The sequence below is a fragment of the Hyposmocoma kahamanoa genome, unplaced genomic scaffold (assembly GCF_003589595.1).
Source record: "Hyposmocoma kahamanoa isolate Upper Pololo Valley unplaced genomic scaffold, ASM358959v1 94, whole genome shotgun sequence".
In the NCBI taxonomy this organism is placed as follows: Eukaryota; Metazoa; Arthropoda; class Insecta; order Lepidoptera; family Cosmopterigidae; genus Hyposmocoma; species Hyposmocoma kahamanoa.
The window spans coordinates 8,220,752-8,242,038 of record NW_020654878.1 but is presented as its reverse complement, the minus strand read 5'-3'; the positions used below and the strand labels follow the sequence as shown (position 1 = coordinate 8,242,038).

The 21,287-nt window shown below is 35.1% G+C and overlaps 1 protein-coding gene across 3 annotated transcripts in view; it reads right to left on the bottom strand.

Moving 5' to 3' along the window:
• LOC113237797 (peroxidasin homolog) overlaps positions 1-21,287 on the bottom strand; it is a 51,910-nt gene that overhangs the window by 9,756 nt on the left and 20,867 nt on the right. For all 3 annotated transcript variants that reach the window (XM_026474464.1, XM_026474463.1, XM_026474465.1), the window contains exons 3-7: positions 19,070-19,146; positions 18,292-18,382; positions 10,617-10,808; positions 5,797-5,993; positions 4,656-4,829 (exon numbers count right to left, since the gene is read on the bottom strand). In XM_026474464.1, the coding sequence (XP_026330249.1) occupies positions 4,656-4,829; positions 5,797-5,993; positions 10,617-10,808; positions 18,292-18,382; positions 19,070-19,146 (731 nt within the window). The remainder of the gene's footprint in view (positions 1-4,655; positions 4,830-5,796; positions 5,994-10,616; positions 10,809-18,291; positions 18,383-19,069; positions 19,147-21,287) is intronic.

Sequence of the window (21,287 nt, the reverse complement as noted above, 5' to 3'; positions counted from 1 at the left end):
TAAATAAATAAATAAATGGATCATTATTACAAATGAACTGAGTCATCACTTAACATATTACTGTGATCTATGATCTGTAGATTAATATTCAACATTCTTGGGACTTGCCAAGTGTGTCATGTGAATTTAAATTGCGTTGGCCTGCACGCAATTATGTTCAAATTTTAAATGCAGAATTAACCACCCAGAAGCAAGCTTGCATAAACATTAACTTAGGCTACAAGTTGGGTTTTGTCCCATGCTTATATTACGGACTTTTAGAACTAATTTAACACATGTCTGTGTTTGTCTTATTTGGTAAACTAACAATCAATATGTTCAGTTTTATATAAATATTTTATTCAGTAAATATATGAAAATGGCCTAATGCTGATACTTCACTTCTTCCAAAGACAATAAATACACACACTTCAAAAGTGTTTAGGGATCAAGGCATTTTTTAAAATATTTGATAACCCTATTAAAGTTAAATAAAAATATCAATAAAAAATATTTATTGAATATGAAATTCATAAGAAAAACTATCGCTGTTAAAAAAAATAAAAACTTGATTTTCAGTAATTGGCAAATACGTTGTTGATCCCTAGACACTTTTGATAATATTTTATATCGAAAGTCAGGGTTTCATGTGCTACTTGACAGTATTATCTCAATATTTATTTATTGAATATCATGATGTTTTTAGGTACTATTCTAATATTAATATTTTTTTGTGAATACAATATTCACATACAAAATGTCACAAGCACATGGAAAAAATCGTAAGCTGACTCGTTCTGTAGCGCAGTTGGTAAGAGCGGTGGCGCCCCGGTGTAGCAAAAGCCGCTGGTTCGTGTCCAGGCAGGCTGAAGGAATTTTCTTTCCATTGCTCGACCTTTGTCTCAATTTTACCGCAATTTTACCCAAATTTACCGCAATAGGTCTTTTTATTTCAATATCAATTACTTACAAATTTATCGCTACAGCAATTCACGAATGAAAAATTGCAAGTTTATCGCGATAGTATCGTAAAGCTAGCTACTGGAGTTTGGAAATTATTTCTTAATAAGTTGTTAGCTTTAAGTCATCTTGTAGTTTTTAAGTGTAACATATTGCCTTTTTCTCAATTAATTTGTTATGGTTGACTAGATTAATGCTGAGTTATTCGTAATCCTTTACTTGGGTGGGTCTATGTTTATTGTGAAATCATTAGTTACATTACACATATATTATACAGTTCTAGTATAGACGACCTCCGTGGTCGAGTGGCTTGCACACCGGTTTTCATGGTGCCGCCATCTCTGAGGTCCCTTAAGGAACTAAAAAAACTAACTTTTTTATATTGTCTCGGGTTTGGGCGTTTGTGGTAACGTCGTTGTTTTCGATTTCTATAACATAAGTGCTTTAGTCACTTTGGGATCAGAGCAACGTATGTGATGATAAAATAAACGAGTTAACTGTCTATCTATCGTGAAATCAAAGCCGATCGTGATTTTACGAGCCTCATTAACCCGTATTTGAATGTACTGTAGTTACAATATGCTAATGAAGAACCCGAAATAACATGATTACCATAATATAGCGAAGACTTTGAAGGCAAATCTCTAAAGTGAGAGTTGTAGTCTCTGGTTATTTACGAGTGATTGTTTTATTTTTATTCAGACCAACATCATGATATGTCTGGAAATTTACTTAATGTCGTTTTTTTGTAGCCTGCAGCAAATCGTTAGTGTAATATATATGTATATAAGTTAAGTTAGACAAGCCCAATATGTTTTCTTTGGAGAATAAATGACTTAATCTCTCTAAAGCAACATACGAAAGTGGAGTCAAAGTTGCTACGTATTAACATCAATGATAGTGACTTACACTTGATTCACTGCTCACTTATTTTTTAATAAAAAAACAATTTCATTATGATACTAAACGACGAGATAAACCAGTCGTGCGCCTGGTGGTAAGCGACACGCCTATCCATAGCGGTTGCATAGGATCGATCGGGAAAGCAGACCGATTGCACCGAAGGGCTGAAAGGCAACACCACCGCGCTCGTCACCTTGAGACATAAGTTGCCAAGATCCATGTGCCTGTAATTTCACCGCACCCTTGCCCTTTAAAATAGGAACGCAGTAACGCTCACATAATCTAATGCTTGGCGGCAGAAATAGATGTGGTGGCAAGTACTTCACTGGACGAGCTCTCTGAGTTCTATTGCTACTAAAGATTTGTGTACAAAGTCTGAATAAATTTTATTTAAGAATAAAAATGATATTATAATTGAGTGTGTGTGTTATTGGTATACTAATGAGCAGGACTTCTTACAATTTTGTCAAAGAACACAAACAAGATGATTATGTTTTTAAGGAAATCATCACACTTATCGACACGAAATACAAAAAAAAACGTTCCGCGTTTCGCTTCCGCTCGGATCGATAATTCAAAACGAATGTCGTGTTTTTCATTCCTATTACATGGACATAAAGTTAAGCCGATTCCGCGTTGTATGATCCCTTCCTAAGGTTACAAATGATCGCTCACAAAATTGATTATCGTCAATCATAATTCATTACGCTGATTATTTCGGATTTATTTTTTTGGTGTACTGGACTGGCATGCCCGTGATCTTGCGAATGCCCTCGACCGTCTCGCGGTTGCGTAAGGAGAGCCGTAACGTTCCACCACTTTCCCTCTCATCGAGGCTGATGAGATAATGCCCGGTCACACGGTACTTTTATCTGTTTTTAATTTTGTTGGGTAATACATTGTAGCTTAGTAATATCTGTGGTAATGGTACGTTTCGGGTCGGGGGTTAACGATATTGAAAATATACTTTCGCCCAAATAATATTATTGAAGGTTTTGATATGCTATTCATAAATGTCGGAAACTTTTGCACTATCATCTGTCTCATAGTATTACTCAAGTACATGTAAAGTGTTGTAACGTAAAATTTGTTTTCTATTACCCAATTAGTTTTGCTTCATAACTCTTGAGTTTTAGACACCACCGGTTGTTTTGCACGTTATATGCAACATCGTCGTCTTACTTTTTCAAACTCGTATCTTAAAGCACGAAGTACCTAACTGAAATGCAAAAAATGCATCGTATATACAAATTTTGCATGCTGATTTCACATCACATTTCTTTCATATTCACACACTGGCTTTTACATGTTTAATTATATTATTATTAAATTAATTAAAGTAATGCATCCAAATTAACACCCTTGATAAGAAATTTAAAATAAATAGAAAGTCTTGCCATCTCCTGATTCATGATCACTCTTTATAAGATACGTGTTTTAGAAAGTAAGGCATCGATATTTAAAAAAATTCCTTAAGTTTATTTAATCGGTAAGTACGGATCTTTAAAAACTCACACTGTACATATCAATGCGGGTGTGGATTTCACAAGAAAACATACACATTACGTTACACATCTGATGCTATGACAAAAATGCTAAAAGCAATAATCGTACTGTATGTTTTATTTATTCCACATTCTGACAACAATGTCTCGAGTAACAACCCGATCTCCAGAATGTGTAGATTACAATAATATCTGTTCAGAACACGATCTGTGAAATTGTACTCATGACAGTTTTAAAAGATTCCTACATAGAATGTAGGCCACCCACCAGATTTTATGTGAGTATTTGTTTCTGTTAAGTATATTTAATTAATTTTTTTTAGTTATTAATGTCTACTGTTTGTATGAAGTGTTTTGTATAGCTTTAATTTAATTGAAGATTTATTAAATTGTTACGAATCTACGTAATAATTTAATAGATCTCCAATTAAATTAAAGAAATTCTTTTCTTTGTTGATATAATTATTCTGATCTGTAATTCTGTGGCTGTATCGTTACTAATAATAAAAAAATGTAGAGTTTCTATATCTATACTTTCAGTTTTAATATTATAACTGTAAATTCGATACGTATCAACGTATTTGGTACTGCAACCACAAATTGACCGACTATTGCATAGTTTAACCGCGTTTTCTTTGCGTATTTATTTACCGATCAACTTCAGATTAGTTCGTACCGAAGTTTTGATCCGGTTGCATAACGGCACAGTTTACTGTCATCGCTGACCTATAAAATTCTTGTAATTGAAATAGATTTCTCTAAAAATTAAGAATTTGCTAAAATTTCCCGGACTGTAACTAATATACTTTACTAATAATCATATTGGGTACTTGTTACTTTTTAAGCTCTCATTGGAAAGATCTGGGGTTGTAACATAGTTTGGCTCTAATTAAAGGTTTCTTAATCTTTTTCTAGTTATGGACCCCTCTCATATTTTCAAAGAGCCCACGGACCTTTTCCGAAAAGGCGATGAAGAAGAAAAGCTCGAAAATTCAAAAAGACCACGCGCACAGTACCTGTTTTTCTATTTTTTTTAAATTATTTTACAACGTGCGATCGGTCCATGGACCATGAGCATAGTACTTATTTACTCACAACATATTGTATACAAGTTTTTATATAAATGCACAATGTTACGTAGACACAATGGTAGGTAGTTCATAACACTGATCCCTTAGGGGTCCATGGACCATAGGTTAAGACCTGCTTTAATTAGGTAGATAGTTAGGCCTTCAATGGAAATATATGGGATAGTAGTAACAACTTATGAAAATAAGGGATTGTCGCATTGCTGTTGATAAAACTTACCCAGACGGCAGCCGGGTCTCGGCGAGGGGAACCCTCTCACAAAGTCGATGCATTTAACTCCAAAAAGACGGTAGAAGTAGTCATCGTCGGGTATTCTTATCTCGTTGCAATACGGGTGTTTCAGATGCGGAGGACGTTTACAGCATTCTTCAGGGTCATTGCGGTTAATTGGATCTGGTAAAATGAAATCATATTTTCTAATAACAATTTACTATTTGAAGGGAAATATCGTTTAAACCTGTACACGCATCAAAGAATTTTTACTTTAATACAGCTATTTATTACTATACGTTTGAATTTCTCTCATTTCACAAGTCGAAAATAACATTGTTCTTAAATAAATAAATAAAACCAGCTCAATAGCTAATTCAATCTATGAGATATTACGATTTTGGTATATCTATCGATATTAATGTTTATACTTTCCTAGTAAGATTTATAATATCAAGTGACGGGACGAACCAGTCATGTGCCCGATGGTAAGCTGCACGCCTGTCCATAACAATTGCAGTGCCTCTTAGAGCTTTAAATCGCAAAGATCTGAGAGGTACTGCCACTGCACCCGTCACCTTAAGACACAAGTTGACAAGTCCTATGTGCCTGTAATTTCGCCAGCACCCTTACCCTTCAAAACCGGTACACAGTAATCTTAATATATGCTCCGGAATCTTATTGTAAAAACGTATACAGTTCCTAAGAAAAATATGTCGTTTACCTTAGTTAAACGAAATCGTAGTTCCGTGAGTTTGGCTACAGTAATGCTAACATTACTGCTTGGCGACAGAAATAAGGTGGCAGTACTTTCCTGGACGAACGCTTTCACAACGAGCTCTATTGCTGCTAAGTATGGAATATAAAATATAAATATAGACTGTAATTATATTCACTATAGTAAATACTATAGTGAAATACTAGCTATAATAATTCTTGATTAACAATCCGTCTTCAGTCATTGACGATGTCCTACTTCCATTCATAGGAATAGACATTTATACTAGGTTTGCCGCCTTCACTTCAACACTCGTCTTCTGGCTAATTTCTACTTCAGTTTTGCAGTGATGGAGATCACATCTGTTAACTTAGCGTAGTTACTAATGTATATGATTCACCCAGCAGGTCATCTCTTAATTTTTAAACTTACCAAGAGGAGTTCCGGTAAGAGTGTAATCGTGGTCCATAAACTGTCCCCAGGCGATGACCATGACAGTACCAGCGTGGTCGTGAAAGCCTTCATCGGGATGCATGGTTCGGGAGACCACACGGGACAAGGGAAGGTCTCGGCCGGTGTGCGCGATTCGAGGGGCGTTGATGCCATCGGCGAATAAGGGGCCGATCAATCTAAGATACAAGGTCTATAAATCTAGGCAAGAAGCATTGATATGCACAAACAAATAAATAAATGTGCCATATAATCACACCAGGCATCTTAACATCAAACAAATCAAAGTATGTATATAAGCAAATATTATTATTATGTAGGTAGGTTTTCACGATTGTTACACATAGGAAATGAAACCATTTTTTCGGATTTAAGTCGCGTATATTTGATATTTGAATCAAAGCAACGTTTCGCACCCTTTACAGGTCCCATGGTCACGGTTGACTACGTGAGTCAGAAATATACTCTATTTAGATTCTAAAATGGTTTCTTTTACTAAATATATTAAATAATTTCGTTATTATAAACTATGTATGTACACATTATTAGTATTCAACGTGTAGTGTATTTATTGGAAACATTAGAAGATATTCTTTGGTTGCACCCCAATTCTTAAATTTGTATCCTAAGATTGCCTAGAAGAAATTGCTACATAGTAATTAGTCATCTGTTGTAATGTACAACAGACGGTCTTCTTCTTAGTAGCACTTCTTCTGTGATACGTATCTTACTGTTCTGTGTTGCCATATTTTTTTTTATGTGCAATAACAAATAATTCATTCATTCCTTCTTTTAATCAAACTAACGAATTGACTATGAGACGAACTTTAACATCAGTACTTACACTTGAACATTTCGACAACAATTTATGTAGAAAAGTTCCTTTATTAATTTAGCAACCAATTAGTTTAGTCGATATTAAATTAGAATTAAAATCCGAAAACATAATCCAAGACTTATATTAATGTCGAGTGCTTCACAGCTGACGCGCCGAGGTCGTCGTTCTAAATATCGACCTTTGCTATACCCGGTTTAAATCCGGCTTTACGTCAGATCGTCAATAATAGTTCTACAGTTAGTCTTATAGCTTGTATTAGTCTACTGTTACACAAAAGTCTCGCCATTAATGAGCTATGGTAGACCATATTAAACTAAACAACCGGACAACTCACGTAAGTGAGTCGAATTTTTACTCATGTTTCAAACCAGTGCTTGGTCCTTCATTACGAGTTTTTATGATTAGGGACCACATGAAACTCATGATTAATAGTCTATACAAAGTCAACTGAAAAAAAAAGAAAAACAAAAACCAATTTGCTTTTCGTAAAAATCGATTATCTACACACGCTGTCGTAAAATATATGCAACAGGTATTTAACTACATCCAGGATAAATCGTACGCGATAGGTATACTTCTTGATATGACAGGGTTTCACATAATAACCTATTATCTAAACTATACAACATAGACATACGCGGAAAGGTACATAGTTGGCTAAAATCTTATTTGAGAAACAGGAAACACGTTGAAAGTGAACATTATAATATTCAAATCCGAGAAATACAACAAATGCAGTCAAACATAAGAAGTACAAATTGGTCAGTTCCACAGGGCAACGTGATATGATGTTTTCTGTTTATTATTTATGTAAACGAACTATCCGTCACGCTTTCATTACCGTGTATATTGTTTGCGGACGATGTGTCCTTATTGTTCCGTTTTGAAAATGATAGGGAAAGTAGGAATAATATGATGGCTGGCTTCAGTCAAGTTAATAACTGGTTATCGGCTCATAATTTGGAAGTAAATTTTAAAAAGACAAAAATGATTCAATTTCGTCCTCATCAAAACATCAGACAGCCATTGACCTGAAATCTGAGTATCTAAATATTGAGGAAACCAATAAATTCCCTTTACTAGGATTCACGGTAGATACACACCTAACTTGAAAGAACCAATTCGAAAATGTAAAAGCTTAACTCTCACAGTTTACGTATGCACTATCCGTCTTAGAAATGAACACTCATTTCAAATCTTAATTAACACCATAATTATTATGGTTATGCATATGCATGAATCAGATATGGCATATTGTTATGGGGAGATAGTAAGGACGCGCATGATATTTTCGTGTTACAAAAAAAGTGTCTTCCAATTCTGGCAAATATACTATATACTTTATAAGATAAAAAAAATTATTGTTTCCCTCCATTTACATTTGTGAATCAGCGCTATTCGCGTAATGTAAAACATCGACGAATTTAAACATTGCACCAGCGCTAGGCGCAACAAACAACTACAAACTCCGCCCATAAAAATGCAAATATTTAAAAACAGCCCACACTATAAAGCCATACAAATCTATAATAAAATACCTGACACAATAAAAGAGGAAATAAGGGATAAATCTTTTTGCCGCCTACTGAAAAATTTACTGTTATTGAAATGCTAATACTGAGTAGTAGGTACGTAGGTGAGTTCTTGAATGACGATTGTGAATAAATCACATAATATAATGTGACATATCGTAATACAAACCTAGATGTATTTGGAATTTCAAATTAAATATAAATAATATTATGTATAACAATGAATAAATAAATATGTATATATGTATAAATAGTAATAAAAATTCATGTTAATCAATTATGTTAAAAAATCTAAAAAGTATCTTAATTTTAATTCTAATCTTAATTTTAAGTGTAATTTGCTACACCCTTATGGGGTATCCCATGAATGTAACTACTAAAATACTTCTAAGGCTATAAATCTGTAATACTCGACCATGTGAAATGTAAAATATATAAATAAATGGTTTCCGTTTATTCTCCATAAGTCACGCATTAGTGAAAGTGTTGAATGAATCACTTTGGAAAAAATATATACTAAAATTAAGAATATACACTGACAGTGTGAAAACACGATTCGTAAAAATTTTCACGAGAGAATAAAATACAAATTTACCTTGAAATTTTACAATTGGTACTTTACATGTACCATATTTTTTCATCAACTGAACTAAATTCTTCATTTATTCATCCAATCGTTTGTAAAAAAAAATTCTGAAACGAAAACAGTGTCCCCGCCGCTCGACTCAAGCAAAATGAACCGTTTTCGTACAAGAAAAAATTAAATTCGAGCTGAGCATCAACTCTTAAGGACTGGTTCGAAAGATGTCGAGAAAAATTCGACTCAGTTACGTGACTTATCCGGTTGTTTAGTTAATATGTCTGAGTCTCTACGTAGTTTTCTATTTAAAATATGATTCTATTTGAAATATGCCGCCCAGTTGATGAACGCATAAGGGCGTGTTCATCCCAGTATGTCGTGACGACAGATACTCGTGCAGTTTAAAGTGTCGTGGCTTGTATATTTAAATGAAGTTGTTCACATATAGCACTACACGATTGACTGTCATTCACGACTTTTTTAACGTTACTACGACAGACTGACGTGACAACGGGAAGAGCTAGAACGACGTCGTCAGACGATAAATAAAACATCACGATAAAAATGTGACGACAGATAATCGCAGCTACAAACGATTCTGTCGTGCAAACTACAAGGCGGCTGCCGTGAACCGTGTTAAATTGTCGTCACGATCTAGTGAGAACAGTTAGACACGACAGTCGTTCAACGATAAAATAAACGTTCACGAGACAGTTACGACAGATAATCGTGATATGGGAACAGGCTAGACGCAACAGTCGTCCAACGATAAATAAAACGTTATCTACGACATAATCGGAACACGCCCTGAGGGTGCCTTCAAATTAAACGTTTCTAGAAGCGCTGCAGTGGCGTGACTGTGGCGCGGCAGCCGCGCTTCTACCAATTTTCATGCACTCATTGATAGTAACAATTTTTATTAAACAACAGTTAATTGATTTTTTCTTTTAAGATTATTTACTTTACTTAAGACTACTCTGAAAGGTTGAAGGCTTAGTGAGCTGTAATACAGGTTTAGTTGCCTACTGTCTCCAGTCTCTCACATGGGATGCAACATTTAATATTGTTAGTCTATTGTAAGAGTATTTTCCTTGTGTTGAGATAATAAACCATTACTTTATATTTATTTATACAATATCTAGCCTGCAAAACGCGCGATTGTGGTGCTGCATTTAATATTGTATAAAAATTAATAGCGCCACTGCAGTGCTTCTATAAGCGTCTAATATGAAGGCACCCTAAACTTGCGATGTAACGTTCAAGGAAACAAAGCAGCTTCTTGGTTTGGTTTTATTTTTATCGTTTACATTGAAAAAGGGTGTCGAGGTACCTTTAGATTTATGGAATTGTATTGGCGTAGTTGTAAGTGGCAAAAACAATTTCCAAAAATTTCGCTAAATACCTAGCAAAGGTCAAAAATCCGACTTGTCAGCTCAACATTGTCCATTAACTAATTTTTGTAAACAACATTCAATTTGCAAAAGTTACGCAATTGGATTCGCTACTAAAATTACGTACACCTATCAAGAAATACATTTACGCCACAATGCGGATAACTCGTGACCCTGGATGTGTGTAAATGGTTTAAAATACCAATGTCAATGCCACTGAGCGAAGGAAGTGCGGAAATAAATTAAAAAAAGGTTGTCGAAAACAGCAAGGTCGAAAAATTATCTCAGATTCCTCAATGATGGGTAGGCTGTAATTTAATTTATTACACAAATATATTTTTTTAAATGATTAAAAAATAATAACCATACTTCTTACGACTAATGTCTTTGTAATTTTCCAGAGCTCTATCCATTTCCTTTACATAGTCTAGAATATACTAACAAAAACAAAAACCACTTACCTCTGGAAAGGAGCATTAGTAGCGCCCCAAGTCGGTTTTTGCAAATTATTGCATAGACCATCCAAACGTCTGTACTTGCCGGCACGACACTCGACGTGGGAAAACACCGGTGGACAAACTTCACGAATCAGAGTCCTAGATGTGTCAATGAGTGGTAGGCCCTTTTCGATTTCTTCGTAGGTTAGACCGTATCTGTGGAAAATATGCTACGGTTCATTAACAGCCCCACAGAACTGCCTCCGTGACCGAACGGCTATAATGCCGGACTAAAACGCAGAGGTCCCAGGTTCGATTGAGCTGGGAGAAATATTTGTATGGCCTACATTTATTTCTCTCGTGAGTTTGGGTGTAATTTGTGGTTGTCTATGTGTGTGTTGAGTGTGTGTGTTTATAAAAGAAACGGAATAAATAAGGTAAGGAACGCAGCATCGACGAGATTATCGATTTTAAAATAATAAATTTATAGCTACAACACGTCCCCCCACATTTGTATTGCAAGTTTAAGACGCGGAATATCTTTTACTCATTGTACGAGTAATGTGCAAATCTCTAAACGGTCTATTTAAAACTGTTCGAACTTTTTGCGAGAATGATAATTACATAGTTAGTTTTTTGCATCAGACACCATGAAGGTGTGCTCGCATGATACACTTTAATACTTTACATAGGTATGAAACTTAAAACGCTATAGATTTTGGCGATAATATAAACGTACGCACGCCTCTTTCGGATTACATCACAACGTTCGATCAGTGCTCCTACATCTAACTACCTCCTAGCCCTTTTTCAAGTCTGGACCAGTGACTGCTGCAGACCAGACCAAACCACAAATAGAGGTCCCAGAAGAACAGGGATTTCCTGATTTTTTATAATATCATAATACCAAATGATGGGACAAAGAAGTCGTGCACCTGGTGGTAAGCGACAAGCTTGTCTATAATAGTTGCAGGCTCACTCAAAGCTTAAATTGCAAAGATTTTAGGGGCACTACCGCTGCGCCCGTCACCTTGACACATAAATTAACTTTAAAAATTATGTCTCATGTGTCTGTAATTTCACCAGCGTTCATGCCTTTAAAAACCGGAACGCGGTAATGCTCACATTACCGCTTGGCGGCAGAAATAGGTAAGGTACTTGCCTGGACGAACTCTCTCTAAGAGCTCTACTGCTACTAAAACTTATTGAGTATTGTGAGGGCACATAGAAGCGGCGACTACCCGCGCGATATGGTTTGCACCCCTGGCATTGCCATCGGCTGTCCTATGCCTAGATACGCCTATGTTTATTTAACAGTACTATCTAAAATAAAATTCAATAAAATCCACATTGACCACTGATTTCCACTTCATTCAATTTATTGTACCATATAAATGATTTATTGCTTGTAAACATGTATTATTAACATTTCCTTATTTAAAATGATTATACAGTCGAGTTCATAAAACAAATTAAAATTTGGGCTGCGATCGAATAAGGAAAAATGACCTTGCTTTGTGATTTTCATATGTTATTTTTCAAATAAATTCATTATTATATAGCAATAGATTTTATTATAGCATATATGTAATTATACATATATTATAATATATTAAACAAACAAAAAAAGAAAGTCTGTATGACTGCTTATCACGATAACGTCAAAACTTTTATAAACAATAGTTTTGAAATTCGTTTTTGCGACTGATGATTAAACATAATATAATAAATCTTGCATTAATATAAATTACATTCTATAAGGTACCTAATTGATGTATATAGGCCGAGGTTTTCTATGGCAATAAACGTCGCAGAACGTACGTAAAAAACATCTAATTAGAACATCTACAAATTAAGATGTAAATATCATAACATAAATGTGATCACAAATAATACACATAACGTTTAATTAAACAAAATATGATTCCGGTGTATTGCACAACTTTTAACACTTGTTTTTTTAAAACCATCCAACCAGCCCAAAAAGGAATCTGTGAATACATCTCGCGTCAAGTTGAACTTTTATTGCAACGTTACATGTTTCTGGGCGTTAAAACGACATTTTTGTGATAATTTAACAAAAGAAACTGTTTTAAATGTTATACAGATTTACCATTATGTAATGGAATTCTACAAGCTTTACCGTCTTACAAGAGATGCTTCCTTGTTACATCACTTAATGATCGGACGTGATTTGCTAAATATTGACCTTTATATCTCCATGTTACTTTCGATTATACTTTGAGATGACCTGATTTGTAGGACATAAAAATTATTGGTCGGGCATTTAATTTGCATATTATTGATAGCATTTTATATGGTAAATATGATGAATAGGTAGAATGTGGCTTTATGAAAGTGGATATTGATTTCACCTTATTAAAAGTATTCGTAGATATGTTAATTGTACACGTTGGACAGGCTTGCGCTCTTTTCATTTATGGTTTTGTCTAGGGTATTAGAAAGTAGTGCAAATTTTTTCAATATAGAATGGTATGTATGGTGTACGGTGACTTGGCGATGGCACTGCCGTGTTTCCAAATACTTTTACAGTTATTCAAAGTAATAAATTACCTACATTAGAAACTTATTATCAATATATCAGCAAACCAAGTATGCCAAATTTGAAAACATTAGTCACAACAACATGCCAAATGAACTTGACCCAAATGCGTCGATCATGGACAGAGGTGTACACCAATAGACATTCAAATGAAAATATAAATAATATTTTTGTATTTATTGACCTTACTGATGATACGGTACGATAAACGCATATGAGCATAAGTATTAAGTCATGTGATAGTTTACCTAGTGAGCGTTTTGATATTCGACCTCGGATTTGGCAATGGGTTTCGCAATGGGGTAGGTAACGTAACGTGTTGTGCGCTTCAATACTTTCTACTTCCTTTTTTAGCTTCAAGTGTTAGATAACAAGTAGCATTAGTTTGTTGAGCGTTGATTAATATTTAGTAAATACGATATGGCTGTTACTTTTAGAGCAATGTAGTGCGCCATGCCAGACGTCAAACAGTCCGACATAATTAAAGTGTATGACATCGCTCAGAAGACCTTAACGATGTGCCTAAGTGAGACTTAGGGTCGTATTCCAGAACTCTACTCAATACTCAAGTCAGGACTTGAGTATTGCAGTGAGCACTGAAAATCATACTCATATCCTTGCCATTAGGGTCGTATTTCCAGTGCTTGAAATCATACTCAAGTCTGCTCAAATCCTGACTTGAGCATTGAGTAGAGTTCTGGACTACGACCCTTAGAGCCCAGGAGCAGCGTGTTTGTTACGCGCGGATGCGATGCGAACTTACTGCGCCGCAATAGAGGTCCAAAAAGCAGTTTGTTGCGTTTGTATTGGTTGAAACACGCATACAAAGCTATGCAGCTAAGTCTACCGCAGTCATCTATATAACCGTATAGCGTGTATGCACACGGCATATTCTATACCCGCAGATGGCGCGCGTTTCGCGAACACTCGTTACATTTTAGTAGAAGTAGACCTCCTTGTGAAAGAGTTAGTCCAGGTATATTTATAAGAGTTAGTCCACCTTACCTATTTCTCGTTCCGGTTTCGAAGGATAAGGGTGCTGGTGAAATTACAGGCACATGGGACTTTTCAATTTATGTCTCAAGGTGTCGAGCGCAGTGGCAGAGTCCCTCAGGTCTTTGCGATAAAAAGCTTTGAGTGGCACAACAACTGTTAGGGACAGGCGTGGCGCTTATCGCCATGCACACGACTTGTTGGTCCCGTCACTTAGTATTATAAAAAAACACGCGTTTGCGACACGTCTGATTTTGTGAACGTGTGCAATGGTTTACTGGCTACGATTGCGACTTACTGGATGAGATAAATCTATTTTGAATCGCGTCAACTCAATTCATTTGCATGTCGTCTGTGCGTAAAAAATATGCTGTATGCATAAGCTCTTAGTCGAAGCACAGTACCTGACGTGGTGCGGCTGGTGAGGTAAGTCCTTGACAGACTGGTGGATAATGTCAGAAAAAGGCGAGCGGTTCGGCCCTCTAAACTACTACATAAGTGGGTTAACGACATATTACGGATCTCGATTAGACATTTTGTTTTATCGTTTAAATTCGATTTGAATTTGATTAAGAATTAAATTAAATTAAAAATTAAACCTTTTATTGTAATTTTTCAGTATTCCAGAGTCGTGTGGACTTTAGATTCCTAATAATTATCATTAGCTTCAACGGTGAAGGACAGCATCTCATCGATATTTTACGTATTTAAATATTTAGAATACGGATATAAAATGTTCATATTCCGAAGTAATCATTTACAATAAGCAAAATTATATACCTACCCTAATCCCCTTGGAATCGAGCGATCAACCAAAAAATCTTTCCACGCGTAACTTATATCGTGAAATATACTTACAAAACTTGGCCACCATGACTACCGTATTCTCGTTCAAAAGCTGCTTTAATTGCTTACCAAGCACCAGTCAATGCAATCTAGACAATCATTCTTTACGGGTCTCAATTGAACATCACTCAATGTTGGAATGCATAATGACTTCCTTTACGTCAAATGAATCAGTACAAGGAAATCGTGGTCCACTGGCGCCATTTATCCAGTAAAATCAGTCAAATTGTGTGTCTAGATACGTTCAGAATCATTAGATAGGCAAGAGTTTTATCTTCCGGATGAGTCATGCTCTGAATCAACAAGTTGACTGCTGTCGCGTTGCAAATGTAGGACGCAGATTTAACGTGACTGTCGCTGCGACTTGCGCAAATAATTAGACCCATACTTCGTACGCATAAAAAAATAAATGAAGGTTGCGTTAGTGTCGCGTGGCGAACGTGTCTCATATTTTAGACGAAATCAGTTTTTAGCTATCTTTCAATGGTCACATCAACGGTGTAACTGCCGCGACCATTATGTCACCGATTTGCAAACGCACTTAGAGTCCGAGATGACATTTGCAAGACCCTCTCACTGCAAAGGTCGCTTGTATGTGGGCGACAAAAGCCTTTAAGGTCAAGGTCCAGTCCTGTATGATGTAAATGAACCTATCGTGTATTTATTAAGCAAGCTATTTTAATCGATGCAAAGGGACGGATGGATCAATTCAAACATAACAATTAGTGCTGTATAATCGACTGTAGAAATGAAAAGAATCATGCTTCATAAAGTTTGTTTCCTAATTTTGCTATTGGCGCCGCAAGCGGAAAAACATTGCAATATTATCCCTTTTGTTCCACGTCGTCGTGACATTCGAGGGTCATTGAATAATGAAGACAAGACAGCGGATCTGAAAAGCCTTGTTCAGTAATCAATCTTGGTTAAAGGATAAAGAGAGCACACTAAAAAACAAGGTCGTTTGCTATTGTGTAAATAAACGTTGGATAAAAGTTCACTTGGATTCTTTAATATTTTTATATGAAATCGGCTGTGAGATCTGTTTCACGATTTTATTTGTACTAATTGTAACTTGTCATTATAAATTGACAAGTCCCATGGGTCTGTAATTTCCTTTAAAACCAAAACGCAGCAACGTTCACATTACTGCTTAGCGGCAGAAATAAGGTGGCAGTACTTCCTTGGACTCTTTCACAAGTTCTACTGCTACTGAAGTGTTCTTATCAACCAACAATTATAAATTGATTATATGAATCTAAGGAATAAGTAAATCTGTTTCTAATGCTAGTATTCAAATACACTTTTTTTCTTAAAATCGTATGCAAGTAGGTTCATTTCATACTGTACGTGTGCAATTTGCGGTTAATCAGTTATGTAAATCTGTGCTCATATAAACGGTAATACGTGGATGGCTACAACATAATTTTCTTCGCATAATATGTGAAAATATTTCATTTTTGTAATTCGTTGCGGTGTTGAATCTTGCAGATTGTCTGTAGAAATAATTGTGAGCTTTACTTCATACAGTTTTCTAGAATTGTGACGAGACGATAAAGTCGTGCGCTCGATGGTAAGCTACACGCCTGTCCATAACAGTTGCAGTGTTACTTAGAGCTTTAAATCGCAAAGATCTGAGGGGCACTGCCACTGCGCCCGTCAACCGGAGACATAAGTTGACAAGTCTCATGTGCCTGTAATTTCACCAGCATCCTTAACCCTTCAAAACCGGAACACAGTAATGCTCATATTACTGCTTGGCGGCAGAAATAGATAAGGTGGCAGTACTTCCCAGGACGAACTCTCTTTCATAAGCAGCTCTTCGTCCGTGTACTAACTTGCCCATTGTTTCGTGTAAGTTAAATGTAAAAGGCACAGTTCAAATGTTTTATTTACAAAAACAAAAAATGGGGTATAAATACTGCCCTCGTAACGAAAAAGCCTTTTTTCGTACTATGCGTATTTTATATAGCAGTTGTGCCCTTTTTCGTTCTGAGGGCAGAATAGTGGATTTCAGTGCCGAACAACTGTATGTATATAGATATCCTCATATGAATTGATAAATTACACTATGTAACAAATTTTCAAAAAAGTTCTGTTTCTAGTCGACCATAGAAAAGTCTTAACGTGTACTTAGAAAATATATCAGTAGATCGTAACTCTAATTTTGTTTGTTATACGGAAAAGCTGAAACTGTCTAGTTTTCCATTTCTTTTTAAAAAAAAAATACTGCAGGTATGTAGAAAAGAATAGCTATAGGTACCCCTGAAGCTTACCTTTTGTGGCTGTCACAGTGGTTACATAGCTGCCTGTTTACATAGCTACATAGTGGTATTTACCTCATCTCGCAAATATACACATTTCTAGGTTCTAAAACCAACTACAAAATGGTATTGATAACTCAGAATAAAAAAATCGGGTTACATGGTGTTATTATCACCACTTACACGCAACGAGACATCCAAATCCAAATTCAAAGCACTATACCGGCAACACCTACTCTCAATTCGAAAATTTGTGCTGTGTGTTTATATTCTTTTCCTTAGTCTATCTAGAATGAAATTTTGTTTTTACATTCATCTATTCATATTATATGTATACATTATAATATACTAAACATTAAAACCTATTTACAATCACAATTTACTCCTACAGCTGTAATTATAAGTATTCACACTCGCTGATGCACTTACATATCAAAGAGGTTATTTTAGATGCACTATTTACACTTTACTACGTATATTATTATCTCAATGTATAACTTTACGTATAGTCATTAAATTTTTGCTTTCAAATAACCTAATCCCTCTTGTTGGTTCTGATTGAAAACCAGCGCCGTAGAAAATTTTGGCATATCGTCGGGGATAGTGAAATTACGCGTGTAAAGTATTGGTAAAACGCGCGTATCTGCACTAAACTAATATTTACTGTTATTACTTTGTTATTTCAATAGCTACTTATTATAATTTTTGCACAGTAAGCATCAATTTATGTTGTCTATGGACTTATAACAACAGATTTCCGTAAATCACGCCAATTTATTGCCCACGGCATTTACGCGGATTTCATTTGGCCACTAAATGACCGAAATGGAAACTCGTAATCCAATGCTAGTGACGCGTAATAATTGCACTATCCCAGAAGATATGCTAAGTCAGCGTCCTGTCACTGGTATGACAATCATATTATGTTTTTTCTTGTATGCTTAATCTGTATTTGTGTTATATCAGTGAATAAAGTGTTTATCTATCTCTCTATCTATTTTTTATTCCTTTTTTTGATAATGCATTTTTTACTTACATTCTAGCCAAATTTATGGAGATATCGAGGATGAGTTCGCCCACACTGGCGAAATCTTCCGGCTTCCATTCACCTTTTGGCTGCGACACAACTGTTGATATAATAATAGTTGAAAACATTAATTGCGAAGTGTACTCATTCATTGTGAAGAATTTATTTCGGGTAGGTCAGACTAACGAAAGTAACCGATGCAAGTTACCGACTTATTGTATAATTTTTTGGGATTGCTTTATAATTGCGATATTATCTGTACGAAATTGTTGTTACTTAGATGTAACAGTACATTTGTAAAAGTAGTAGGTACTGCTGGAGAGTTACAGCAATACTAAAAATGTTGAGAAAATTGTGCAACTGTGACAGGTAGGCTAGGAATAGTTAGGAATTAAAAAAAAAGATCTTTAAAGTTTATGGAATTACATCTATTTGCCAAGTTTTATTGAAAGTGTATGAAATCCAATAAACTGAATGTCATAACATACATAAGTTTAGTGCAAGCGGACATTAGAGGTGGATATTTGAATGGAGGTACCCCCTTTCCAACAAAAAAAATCATCGTAGTCGGTACACAAATGTCAGAGTAATCTCATAATATACTATATATACAAAAAATACAGTCGCATTGAGAACCTTCTTTTTTGGAGTCGGTTAAAAATCATAAGTGTTACTTTTTAAAATTTGTTTCATTATGCATAAAACGCTAATTGCGGCTTGCAATCTCTACAAAACGTTGGAACCTTCTTTAAAATTGTCATAAGCGATTAGAGTACATTTTACGAACCAATTCTCTGCCTTGCCTCGATGTACGCTTGGTTGATCGCGTCGTAAGTTATACAAGTGTGTTGACCATCGTAGCCGCTGAAACAAAGAGTTAATAATATATTGCAATGTGCAGTGGATGTTACGTAATTTATAATAAGATATATAAGACATAAGATATAAGGCTGAAAGTATACAAGTTACATACTAATTAACGAAAAGAAATAGAATGTTCACAAGTAGTATTTTTCAGGAAGAAAGTTGAACTTACAATATATAATCTCAATACAGAGTACTAAAAAACCGACCTGAAAAGTTCGTGGAATTATATCTATTTGCCAAGTTTTATTAAAATCGGTTACCGGAAAGTGCGCGAAACCGGATTCATCCCCTAGTTTGCACCCTTACTGGTGGAACATTGTCTCCAAACTTAAATGGGAGAACTACCGAGGTACCCTCTGTCCAACAAAAAAAGAACCATTAGAATCGGTTCACAAATGACGGAGTTATCGCTGAACATAGGGTAAAACCGGGCTAGATGCCCCACTTTTTGAAAGGGCCTAATAATTTAAAAAATATTAGTTTACCATGAATAGTTCCTATAGATATAACTAGTTTAATCTTTTACATTACATTAAGACTTGATTTTATTGATCTAACATTTACTGATTTTGAAGAAATTGACTCTTTGCAAACCTATTTTTTTTGAGGATAGATGCCCTTTAGAATAAAATAGTGAAATTCGTAATAAAATGTTTTTTTGGTAGGTTGTCTTTTTCACTAAAATAATGTATTTTGCCTTTGCCCCTAAGGGCAAACCTATACCGCGAAAAATCGAGGCGACTATCCTATTCGATATGGATAGATGCCCTTTTATTATATAACTAAGCTATACACAAAAGAGTCATTATTGACACCTATAATAAAAAACAACAAAGTTATGCGACAGTAAATACTTGCGTCTGAAAATTTGAACCATTTGTCGTGTTTGTCGAGGAGATAAACGCATGCACAAGCCAAACGCGTCCATTCCATACGAAGTCCTGCAAGAAATTTGATGAATGGTATCTATACTCCTTATTTAAACTAATTATTCTTTGTTGCGATTTGAGGAAGTTAGGTTTTTTGAAAACGAGGACCTATCCCACTGCGGCATCTGTCCCGGTTTTACTCTACATATAGAAAAAAACCGTGAGAATTTCCTATTATTTAAAATCGGTTAAAAGTAAATATTTCAAAAGAAAAAAGCCGGAACGGAAATAATTTTAAATAAGATTGTTATTTGACTCGAACTATTATGTGAACTATTAAACTTATACGCGACTTGCATGGATGACCATTATTCCCTCAAACAGCAAATATACACAAGCTCACAAACTCGTACATGACTTGTACAAGAGTAATAGCAATAAAGTTTGCCCGTGTAGACAAGTTCAAAATTCTTCCTATTTGCTTCACTTTATAATTATTCTCAGCGCAACTGAACGTGGCGTCTCGTTACTGATCTCATATTTGTAAAGAGCAATTATGTAAACAACAAATTATACACACTTTGTAATAAGATCATAATCGAATAGCAGGCAATAATATTCGTTAGATTATGTCTACTAGAACGGATCGAAATGTTCCGGTTAAGTAGTGGAACAACTTAATATAGAAATTGGGCTATAAAATATATTTATCAAATGCATACGTACTCGTAGGTATATCTAGCAGATCATATTATATTACGAACAGAAATTGATTCTATTGAGTTCTTAGATTTTCGCGACTGTTACATGTATTGGAAATGAAACTATTTTTCAGTATTTAAAATGCGTATACGTGTTTTTTCAAACAAACGAACGTTTCGGGCCCTTTACAGGTCCCGTGATCACGGTTGTCAACCAAATAGTTTCATTTCCTATTGATTCCTTTTGATTACAATTAATGTTCAATGTTGGCTACAGTCAAAGCTAAAGGTAGTTAGTTCTTCAAAGTTCTTACGTGAAAAAGTTACACTACAAAATAAACTATCTAAGTTTTATTGAATGTTAGGATGTTTCACCGTCATGATATTCAATTATTTTTTGTGAAATTTCTCAAATAAAGAGCCCGAAACGTTGGTTTGTTTGCTTGTTTGAAAAAAAAAAACAAAAATAGACACGTGATTCAAATCCAAAAAAATTTTTCATTTTCAAAATTGTTTGTCCCAATTCTGTAATTTATTAGTCATTTACGGCAGTTAGTAATTACAGCTT